General features: G+C 33.8%; 1 protein-coding gene across 1 annotated transcript; it reads right to left on the bottom strand.

Moving 5' to 3' along the window:
- Positions 1-434: 434 nt before the first annotated feature.
- On the bottom strand, positions 435-11436 carry TDRD15 (tudor domain containing 15). Its single transcript, XM_015588139.1, has 4 exons — positions 11226-11436; positions 5131-11181; positions 1666-1792; positions 435-507 (listed from the first exon to the last, which is right to left on the bottom strand). Exons 1-4 carry the CDS (start codon positions 11434-11436, stop codon positions 435-437), a joined length of 6462 nt encoding a protein of 2153 aa, XP_015443625.1.
- Between the last annotated feature and the right edge of the window lie 824 nt (positions 11437-12260).

The following is a 12260-nucleotide window of genomic DNA, read 5'->3' as shown; positions in this document are numbered from 1 at the left end:
TCAGTCACCTATAATTATAATATAAACACCTGTATTCTCCAGGGAATATAGTTATACAGCATTAACTCTCCATGCATTATCCATGATTGCAATTATGACTCTACAAAGTAGCAACTAAAACAAATCCTTTAGTTAGGAAAGACACCTGAAAAATATCGGAAGGTAATGGTAAAATGATATATAATGACTGTGAAACCACATGCAAAGAATAGTTTATCGAATAAAATGTTTTCTAAATACAGTTAACAAATTGTTGGTTAAGTGCACCACCCCTCCGCTGTTAACTTTTGACTCCTCCAAAACTTTACAGTCCCTCAGTATCCACAGGGGATTGGTTCCAGAACCTCACTCCCCCTCTAAATACCAAAACCCATGGATGCTCAAGTCCCATACATAAAATGGCATGGAACAATGCACACGGTCAGCCCACCGCATTAAAAGATTCTCAATCTCAGATCAAAAATACTGTTTTCGATCTGCAGTTGTTTGAATCCAAAGATGTAAAACCTGGGGATCCCAAGGACCAATTTGAAAAAAATTGAAAAACATCCACGTATAAGCAGACACATGCAGTTCAAACCTGTGTTATTCAAGGGTCAACTGTACTTTATGGGCGAGCCACATTTCCTAAGTAACTTTTTTTTCAAATCAAGTCACAATTCTTGGTCACGTAAAATTTCTGTAGCATTCTAATAATAGTCTCCTTGGGAAATAATCTGAACAATCTAGATTCCTTTAATGTGCTTTAGTATTAAAATTTGTCCTATGCTTACCACTTTTATTATGTAGCTGGAGCATCTAAAACAAAACAGTAATTACTGGGTAGCCTATGTCTCATTTTTGCCAAACTGATGCATAAATGATCTGAGCTTTCATCTCCCTCTACTGAAAAACAAGCAAAAATTAATGAGTATGTTGCACTATAATTTTCATAGCATTATGTTTAAGAATCACTCAAGACTGTATTTTGAAAATTCCTAATACAAATAAAATTTCTTTTTACTTGATTTCTGAAAGTCACAATATAAAAGGTAAAGAATGAAACATGGCACAAATTACATGTAAACTAAAACATATGCATATAATTATATATGTAGTTTAACAAATAAAAACATATTTTCTTAAACAATTAATAATATGTATCCACTTCGGAAAAATACATATAACCTATTCTAGTCTTTATTTAAAACTATAATTGTTTCTTACTCATAAATCCTATCTTCAAAATAGAAATTTAACCATTAATCTAACCATTACACTGCAAATGTGTGTATGTGTATTTATGTATACGTGTATTTATGTATACATTGTCCTAAAAATTTCAGTTTCTCGCAGAGCAGCATCAGAAATTTAAGTTACTGTTTCACAAAATATTTTCAAAACAAATTTAGTAGCTTTCTTATGATGATTACTGATATTTCTCACAGTGAGCATTTATGTATCAGGCACTAGTGAAAATGCTTTACATGCTGTAATTTATTTAAATCCTCACGACCAGCCGAGGGAGTAGTTATTATGATGATCTACATTTTATAGATGAAGAAACTAAGGTCCAGATAGGTTAAAAAGCGTTTACTACCATGCTAGATTCAATGCTACTGATTCATACAGCAGTATCCCTAACTACTCTTATATTTTCAAAATTCATTCTGACATTTTACACACCTGTCAGCCATTCCCCTTTGGATGTCTAGATATTGCCTCAAATTTAAGATATCAGATAAAACTCTTCTTGAAAACTGGGTTGCCATTCCAGATTTGTTTCGAAACTGACTTCCAGTTGAACAAGCAACTGCAGGAAGGTAGCACATATCAACATCAGGTACTGTCTCATGTGCAAAGATTGACTAGATATTTTTTTACTCTTTTAAAAAAGTTTTACATTCCGTAGTTCTCATAATGATCTGTTCAAGGACTTCCAGAGAAGAATGAACAAGCAAGCAATCAACCAACATCAACAAATACCTTCAAAACCTTCTGAAAAAAAGACTCAGAACTCTTGTTTTTGAGAAAAATCTACGAATAAAAACAATTACTTTCAATAATTATATATCAATATGTTATAGTAGGCTGAAACTATAGGAAAGTTAAGCCAATTTTATAAATGTAAGGACAGCAACTTCCATAATTAAAACAATACCTGGGCAAGATAAAATAAGTGCATTATTTTTCTAGGACATTTCAAACGCAAGAACATTTTTTACTACTCTATTTACTCTAAATTAAGTTAAGCACAGAATTACTGTGACTCTGTATGTATAGTATGAACTCCAAATACAGGAGGGACAGAGTCTAAGAGTTTTCACGCTTAAAATCCAGAACTATTTTCTCTCACAAAATAATTCAGAAAGTTATCCACCAAACCCTCTAAAACAGTGTTTCTCAACTTTGACTGTGTATCATCTAGGGGAGTTTAAGTCCTAATGGTGAGACCACAGCCTGACCAGTTAAAATAGAACCTAAAAGTGAGACCTAGGCATCGAATTTTTGAAAATTTCCTTTCTTAATTACAATGTAAAGCTCAGGCTGAAAAGCACTACTGTGGAGCCCCTTTTCCAAAATTTTTAATAGGTGAAACGGTTTTAAGTATTGACGTCTTCAACCGAGAAGAACCACTAAAAACCATGTTGCCCTATACATGGAGCACCTGCAGGCTGTAACGACAGCAAACAGCCATGGTTACTACCACCCTTGGAGGAGTAAGAGGTAGTAGGAGATTGGATAGTATTCAAGGCTCTTAAACCAGTTTTTTGATATTTTCTTATTTAAAGAAAAAAGTGGCTACAACAGCAAGTATATTGGTTGATTTTCAGACCACAAAACTATGTTACTTATGTTGTCTCAAAGTTATGATTTTTCCTTAAATGAGACTTCAAAAAAATCTTTTTAGAAGTATAATGTAATGTTTGCTTCTCTGCTCTTGCAACAGCTACTTTCACTTTAATTCACTTATTGATTCACTGTGTGCTGGAAATGAAGGAGGTGGGATGGAGGTGGGGGCCAAAAGTGAACTCTTAAAGAATTTTATGGGAAAAACATAAAGAAGGTAGAAATATACACAGGTAAAGAAACAATCTAAGAAATAACAAGTACCAAAATGTATGCGCTGATGGCCAAAAGTTTATAGAAAACTCTTTTTCAAATAATCTACTTTTCGAAAGGCAGTATAAATAATGAATAAAAGCAGACTTTGGAGTTGGAGACATCTGAGTTTAAAATCTCACTTCCTTACTTACCAACTTTATATCCATGGGTAAAATTTACTGAATTTCCCTGGGCCTCATCCATAAAATGATAACTTTTGGGGGGGGAGGAGGAATTCTTCCAATTCCTGATGCTCACGGGTGAGGCACTCTCCTACTACAACACTCCTCTATTCTCTTTGCTCCCTTACTCACCAGGAGTAGGGACAATCTGATTGGTCCATTTAGGAAAAAAAAAAGGTATGTTAGATTAGCCTCTTCCTCTGCCCTCCCTTACCTTTTGGAGATGACTACACCTCAAGCTGTAAGTTTTGGGTAGGCCCCTTGTGTGAAGGTCTCCTCTGTGCCCATGTGGGTGAGTCTAAATTAATGAATGGTTCAGTATTTTTTCAGTTACAGCTGACATTCAATATTATATTAGTTTCAGGTACACAGCATAGTGATTAGACATTTACATAACTTATAAAGTGTATAAGTGATAAATCTAGTACCCCCAATACCATACCTAGCTACTACAGTGTTACTGACTATATTCCTATGCTGTACTTTACAACCCCGTGACTATTTTACAACTGCCAATTTGTACTTAATCTCTCCACCTTTTTTCACCCAGCCCCCCAATCTCCCACCTGGCAACCATCAATTTGTTCTCTGTATCTATGAGTTTATGTTGTTTGTTCATTTATTTTGTTTTTTAGATTCCACATGTAAGTGAAATCATATTTTAAAAAGAATGAAATCTTACCATTTGTGATAACATGGACAAATCTAGAGAGTATTATGCTAAGTGAAATGCCAGACAAGAGAAAGATAAATGATTCAGTACTGATATACCTATTTGCTCGTGGATATAAGCCATATTCATCAATATTGTTTTTTGGTTTCTTCTAAAGGGGATATTTTTCTCACCAATTGTCTTTTTCCTTGTCTCTCTCTGAAGTGGTTTAGAATTCAAAGAACTTGGGTACTAATTATTAGACCCCATTATAATCTTAGTATTGACCAAGTTTATAGCTGTAGTAAGCTTTAAATGAGATAATGCATATAAAACTCTTAGCACAATATCTGGAACACGGTAAGCACTCTACCATAACTGCTACTACAATAATAAAAGACTCGAAAATAAAAAAGGAAAAAGGACCAATTTTAAAGCATTTATCAATTCATTATAAACATCTAAATATGAATTCAAATGTAATGCTCTTTTTAAATACATCAATAAAAACAAGAAACGTCCACTCATTGAAAGAATGTAAGTTATCATTAGTTATAATACAGAATAACACACCTTTCTAAAGTCAGAACATTCTTTTTATAGCCTATAAAATGTTCAGTAACTATTTCATACAGAAAATGAAATATAATGTGCATCAGCAGAATGAGACAATGCTATAGCACATACTACATTTAGAATCAGTTTGATGTCTAAAAGTTTTAAGAGGAAATGAGCTAGTCAGTTTATTCTATCAATTTAACCACATTAGCAATATGCTACAAGCACATTCAAAAAACCTAAATAAAGATATACTTCATCTGATAAGAAATATATAAAATAGAAAACTGATTCTTTAAAGCAAGCCCAGGAAGCTCATTAACAGCAGCAAGATTAACTTGAAATCTATGGACCATCAGTTTTGCAAAACCCTTGAAATTATTTGTAAAATGTCACGCATGTGTACATGCGTATGTGGTTAAAATCCTCTACACTTATTTACGAAGGTTACCATTTAAAAAAGGTAAAGATAGTAGAGCATCATTTTACCATTCAAGTGATCACTCCCAATTTATCTATTTATTCAGACATTCTAGTAGGTTTTCTTACAGTATATTTTCAATCTGGATAACTTCAGTACATATTAACAAACTTTTAAATAATCAAAAATAGAATCTACAAAAAATAATCTACTTTTTACAAACAGCCACTTACCTTTTAAGTGTTCTTCTGATAGTTTTTCATTAACATGCGGTACTTCTACTGTTGTTTTCAAGTTCATTGTGTTATTTCCCCGTATTCCTTCAGTTGGTAGCTTTTCAAAAATGTTTTCAGTGCAATTGGTGTCATTCTTCAAACTGTTAAGTAGTTCCCAAAATGAAGCTGCTGCACACTTATCAAATGCAATGGGACTTTGGGGATTATGTTTTCCACTATTAACCTTCTTCTTCGGTGTTAAATTTCTAGAATATAATCTTTTACTAATGTGGTTTTTCCTTAAGAGGTTCTTATAAACATCTTTCCTCTTAATAGTTTTCTGCTTTGTTACCTTCTGTTTCTCAATGCATGTACAATTTATATTTTCTCTTTTGTAACAATTTTGATCTAACAATGGGCAAACAGGCTTACCCTGTAATTTATATCGGACTGTAGCAGATCCAGTAGTAGTAACTGCATCAAGATGATTTGAACCTTTAGAATACACTGCAAGCCCAGATGCAACTAACATATCTGCCAAATTGTTTTTCTCATTAATAACATCTACTTGCAGTTTTGTTTCAGAACTATATTCCTGAAACTGAAAAACTAAGCCTGGTTGACTCAGGAATTCTTGAAAAAAACTTTTGGCTTCTTCATTCCAATATTTTCCTTTAGCAGGTAAGATACCATATAAGATACAAGGATAACTTAGCCTTGGCAAATTCAAAAGTTCCTCAGGAATAACTTTAAGATTTTTTATATATGAATAAGGTATGTAAACGGAAAATCCATAGTCAATTAACACAATAAGTAAAGACTGGTGGGAGACTTCAGAAATTTCTACTCTATTCCACTGATCTTCCAATTCATATTTGAACAAACAACCAGAACCAGGAATTATGCGCTCTTGAGGTACTGTTTCTAAGTTTTCTGGAAGATCAGAAAGCAACGTAAAGAGAGATTTCATTGTGTCAAAGAAATCTTCTAACTGGACAGAGAAGTCTGATGGATCAGAAACAGCAGTGGCGATGCCAGAATATTGCCTACCATTTTGGAGTTGTGCCCAAGTAAATGATCTTATTGTACATGATGACACAGGAGTCTTAGATTTCAAGCTGAAAATAATTTCTGAAGATCTAAGTTTGTTTTCTTCAATATGAACTGTACTTAAATTTAAATATTCCAAAAGTAACAGGCCATCTACCAAAATTTCTACTTCCCAGGCAGAATCTAAATATTTCAAGAAAAGGATGTTTATTTCCGAACGAGCAAACAAATGCACAACGGACTCAAATGGCATGTTCCTAAAATTTTCAAAACAAATCCACTTACAAGGCACAGCTTGTCTTGGAATATTTCTGATTTCATTACTAAGCACCTTGGTATTACATAAAGGCACTATTTCATACCAACCACAGTCAACTAAAAAAACTAGCAGTGTCTCATCGACACACTTTTTTTCTACTTTCGATCGATACCATTTCGAAGTTTTTTTAGATTTCGCCAAACATTCTAAGCCTTTTTCAGTATTTTCCATTGTTAAGAAAGAGGGATTTTTTACTTCTTCAGTAATTAATACTGTTAAATCTGATAATATTTTTTTATTTTTAGATAACTTCACATAAAATGTTCCACTTTTTGAAACATGAAGTATTTCAGCTTTTTCAAGTTGTCCAGGTTTTAAGTGTTCAAAAGGAATATTAACCAGCTGTTGGCAGGATGGTTGAAGGACCACAGAACCATCATATTCATCTGATCTCCCCTTCTTCATTTCATGATCATCACCAGGGCTTACCTTCTGAGAGACAATCTGAGGCATTTGCAGTACTGTTTTCTGTAGCTTTGAACATGCTGTCCATTTCAGTAGTTCATTAATGACACATTTTTCATCACAAATTATATTTACTTCCCATTTCTCCTCATGCTTTTTCAAAAATTTGCAAGAAACTGTTTTGTTACTTACTCTTGAAGCAAAATAATCCACAGTTTTGCAGTCCCATATTTCATTAGGCTCATTCCACTTTACTCCACTAAGAAAAGAATGGATTCCTAGCTTAGGAATAGTTAAGAATTCTCTCTTAAGTTCATAAATTTTAGATGTGTTTACTACTGCAGTATTACCATAGTCAATAAATTCCACTTCAAAAGAATTTCCTGGCAAAATTTTCTTAATAACTGCTCTGTAAATGGCATTGTCAGTAGAGTATTCTGCAACTACAAGATCTCCCACCATATGTTTAACTGATTTTCTCTCATTCACTATATTTGCTCTTCTTTCATTTAGAGCATCTGCAAGTCGAATGATTACATTTTCATTCTCGGCAAGCTGAATATGGAAACTTGCTGGATTACTGATATTAGAAACATATCCTTTAACTTTGGCATTCAAGAAAATTTGAGGTTGAGGAAGGTCTTTGATCTGTGGTCTCATAAGATTATATGGGTTTTGTGAGGCCGCTTGATTTAATTCTCTGATAAAAGACTGTGACATAGCCCTTACTGATTTCTGGCCCACATCACTTTCATCAAGAGTATGTGCAGATCCAGAGACAATTTTTATACCTTTATTTTTAAGTCCATCATTCAAAGATTTCTTCACTTTGTTTTTTGACACAGGTTCGATTTTATAACAAACTGATGGTTTCAAAAGTCTGGCATATATACTTTTGGGATTCATTAATTGATCTATTTTACTTTCAGAATATGTTACTAGACTAGTGTTATTTATCATACTATGGTGATTGTTATTTTCTATTTTGCCTTTCAAAGAAACAGCAAGTCTCTTATTCTCATTTATTTTATGACCCTTTTCTACATAGTGTACTTGGTCACCATGTTTTTTTCCATATGCATGAAGCAACATTTTAATTTTCTGATTTATATGTTGATATCCATCATACAATTCTATACCAAGCTGGCCATCTGACTCCCTGGACAATATTATTGCCCTTAATGGTTTTCCTAAGAAATTATCTTCAAACCACCTATTGATTTCTGCTGGAATATCTACATCTCTAAGATCTGACAAAAAACACTTAATAGCTTGCATAGGTGTAAACAGCAACTCTGGAAACTGATCTGAAATAGCCCTCAACATACTTTCTTCTACTAGTTGCTTATTTCCAAAGTCTACAAAATAGACCAGAAAGTGAGATAACGAATCTGTTGGCATTGCTAAACCTCTATAAGAGAGACCATCTTCTATATATTTAGATATACACAATCCCATTTTACTAGAATATTTTGGACAATTTTTGAGGTTACTAATCTCTGTGATTTTTGTTTCTATCATCTCTAGATGTTTATTATTTCTACTAAGTTGGCAATAAAACTTTTGGGGACTATATATATGAGATATATATATTTCTTCCTCACTTCCAACTTTTAAGTTGAAGGAGGAATAACAGTAACTGTAAAGACTCACTGAAGATGGGAATGGCTTTGATAATGTACTATACTGTGCAGAGCCGTGACTAATAAGAAATTCTTTTGCACTAGTAAATGGAGCTTGTAAATCCACTAAATTACATAAATAGTTTGGATGTATAAGAACTAAAGCATAGATGACACAAGTCAATAACCCTCTAGATGAAGAAATAAAATTACCAAAGTCTCTGCATGCTTGTCTCGTCCAACTTAATAATTTACAACTAATGGGTTCGACTAAATGGTTAAGACTACATCTGAAGGCTTGACCTTCTAAAAAAAGAAAAAGTGGGTTAATACCACAAAGATCTTTAATTAAAACTCTTTCCTGGTAACCATAATCAACAAATACTATGTCAACTTCTTTCTTTGATGCTTGAGTCAAAACAGCAGCTCTGTACCATTTCCCATCTTTGGAATACTTAGCAACACAAGCAATCTGCCCAATCTGATAAGGATCAGAATGAATGCTATAATAATTCTGAATTTGTTCCATTAGTAATTTTAGGTCGTCTAACTTACACTGGAGCTGGCATGAAAAGTCACCGGGGCCACGATAATAAGAACACTTAACTTCAAGGACTGTTCCTGGTTTAAACATATATTCTTTATAAGGCCATGGTGACCCAGGTCCCACAGATAAAGTGAAAGGATTTTTTAAATTTGAGAAATTAACAGATGGGGACTTTAACAAAGACAAATTACTTTCTTTTAGCTTATTTGAATAATGCTTTTTAGGTGTAGGTCCTACAAGAAGGGCAGATAAGACCTTCTTGATACTAACTTTGTTTTTGGATTTTAAATTTAACACTGAATATTCACTTACGAATTTTGGGAAACATTCTGGTTCTACTTCCCAATATTCTGCATATCCGGCTTGTACCATAAGAGAGACAACATCAATATTTTCTGATGCTTCAATACTCTGAATATTGACAGTGTACTTGTCATCTTTTTTTGCTATAACTTGAAGCAAAATTGCTTTGTTCAAAACAATTTTTTTAAAATAATCAACTGCTGCCTTCACCCATAAATCTTCAACAGGAAATATATGTGCAAGTGAACAGCACATGGCTAAGGCAGGCAACTCACAAAACTCTGGAAGCAAAATTTTTACATCAAAAAATGGTATGGAATCAGTATTTCCATAATCCAAAAAATAAACATTAATCTTATAACCATTAATTTCAGTGATGACAGCTCTGTAAAAACATCTGTCCTTGCTGTATCTAGCGCAACAAAATAACCCAGGTTCTGGATTTCTTAGAATCAGTTCATCATTTTCACACAAATCATAAAATTTGTTTATATTTTTCATTATATCTTGAAATTCATTCTGATATTCATTGGTGCGTACCCAGAAATTGGATGGGTTTAATACATATGCTATGAAAGCTACATAGGCAGCTTCTGTTTCCATTTCTACAGTTTTAATAGGAAAATCTACTTTCAGGGTGTCTTTTTTATTTAGAGACTCTAGCAACCATTCAGTATTTCCAACAAAACTCTCAATTGCAAAACCATTTACATCAGAAGCACTAGTCTCTCTGAAAATATTAGAGATTTTTAAATCAGACACTGGACAAAGTTCTTGTGTGGCTACAGTCTTCAACAGACATTTAGAATTAATTGTAGACTCCAGAGTTTGTAATGTTACATAATATAAATGTTCATCCTTATTGAACCAATCAATATGCGCATATACTATCTGTCCTAACAAGGCTTGTTTAAATACACTCAATTGAAGTTTTCTTGCATCTCTATCTGGACTGTGTAAACATGTCAGAGAACATGGAAATGAAAATAACGGTACTAAAATAAAATCCTGTTTAAGTTTCTTTACATGAATTGAGGGTATAGCCTCACTACTGCCATAATCCATAAACCAAATTTTCACTTGATTATTGGGCAAGAGCTGCTGAAGAATTCCTCTATGCCACTGTCCGTTTATCCGTTTGGCAACACAAAGCAGTCCAAAATTATCACACATAGGACTACTTTCTTGACTGATAATATCATAATGTAAATTCATACATACTGTCAAGTTTTCTAACTCTGGAATCCATTTAATTAACTGACAATAAAATTTACTTGGGCTCAATGCAGATGATACTTTTACACTTTCAGTACTGCCTACTGACAAAGATGGCTGCAAATTATCCAGAATATGTTGGATATCAAGTAAAGTATCATTATTATTTAATGATAATTCAGGTCTCGTATGCTGTAATAAATCAGGCATTTGTTGTGGGAATTCTTTTAACATTGTCACAATAAGACGAAATGAATCCCCGTCAATAAGTCTTCCTAATTGTAATTCAAGAACTTGGGATATAATTTTTGGCACTTCAATTAGAATCATTTGAAGAGGCAAAATAGCTTGTATACAACCTTTCATTTGTAGTCCTACCAATGACTTGAAATAATTCAAAGCCTTAGAAGACCATTTTTCTCCAATTGGTAATATGTTGGCAAAAATGCCAACTACTACACGTGGTGGTAGTTCAAATACGGTGCCACAGGCTGAAGCAACCCGCATACTATCAACTCTTAGCTCTTCTCCGCGGTCTATGAGGAGCACCGTATAGAGTTCGTTTTTCTTTTCCAAAACTCTTCCTCTCTGCCATTCTCCAGACCCTCCTGCTGGTATTGCTCAAAAGAGTCTAGTTTGGTTTGGTGGTTTATTTCTTCTACCAAACAAAATTCATCAATGTCCACACTATTTTTTGCTTTTGGAATATGCTGTATTTCCCTCTGCAATATGTGGTAGTCAAACTCACATTCAATATTATTTCTGCCTTGAAATTTCACAAGAATATCCTTGGGAAGACATTCTATATGTGATATTGTCAAATCCACATCTAAAAATGTTGGTAATAGAGATGCAGAATCCATTTTCTAAAAAGCAAATAATAAGTACTAATCAGCTTCTGGACTAACAACTGTCAAAATTAAATGAAATTAGCCTATATAAATTTAGTATGCAAACATGAGCCTTAAAAATAATTCTATGCCTGTATTTATCAAAGTGAACATGTTAATAAAAATTATAAACACTGGAAAAGATGGAGAGAGAAACAAAATGCATCTAACTGTTCATTGCATTTCATGCTTTCAAAAAATTCTATAACCTAGAATAACCTAGAGAACATTAAAAACAGGGAGACTATACACTGTAAAACAAAGAAGAAACAAATTTCTACTAGATACAAATTTTCCAGAAACAAATTTCTACTAGGCATTAGACATGGTGTAACAAAAGGAAGCCAAATAAAGCCCACGGGAAAGCTCCTTCTCCTCCTGTGAGAAAACTACTTTCCCTCACGCAGACTTCTTCCGACAGCCCATAACTCAAAGGGGTGAGCAGTATAAGGAAGGGCAAATGGAGAACCAACAGAGGACACACTGCTTGCACTCCCCACTCTGTGTCAGTTAGCAATATTTAAACCCCATCAGCACCATCACACAACTCCAGGATTCTTCTTTGATTAAGGGCAGCAGGCTGAATCTTCGACAGCCCCAAGGAAAGCCAGGCATTGAAAGACCCTGAGGCAGGTCAGATATATCCAGGCCTTGTCACTGGCATGGCTGGTCACAAAAATTACGGAGGGAGGAGAAGGACAGAACAGAGGCAAAGCTCTCTACTATATGGCTCTGCTCATTTTCTCTAGATTGTTAAAATTTTTTAAATGGCAAGGCAAATATTCAAGAGCTATAAA

This window comes from Pteropus alecto, unplaced genomic scaffold, assembly GCF_000325575.1.
Source record: "Pteropus alecto unplaced genomic scaffold, ASM32557v1 scaffold61, whole genome shotgun sequence".
Taxonomy (NCBI): Eukaryota; Metazoa; Chordata; class Mammalia; order Chiroptera; family Pteropodidae; genus Pteropus; species Pteropus alecto.
Note: the sequence above shows the minus strand (reverse complement) of the source record. Positions and strands in the feature narration are given on the sequence as shown.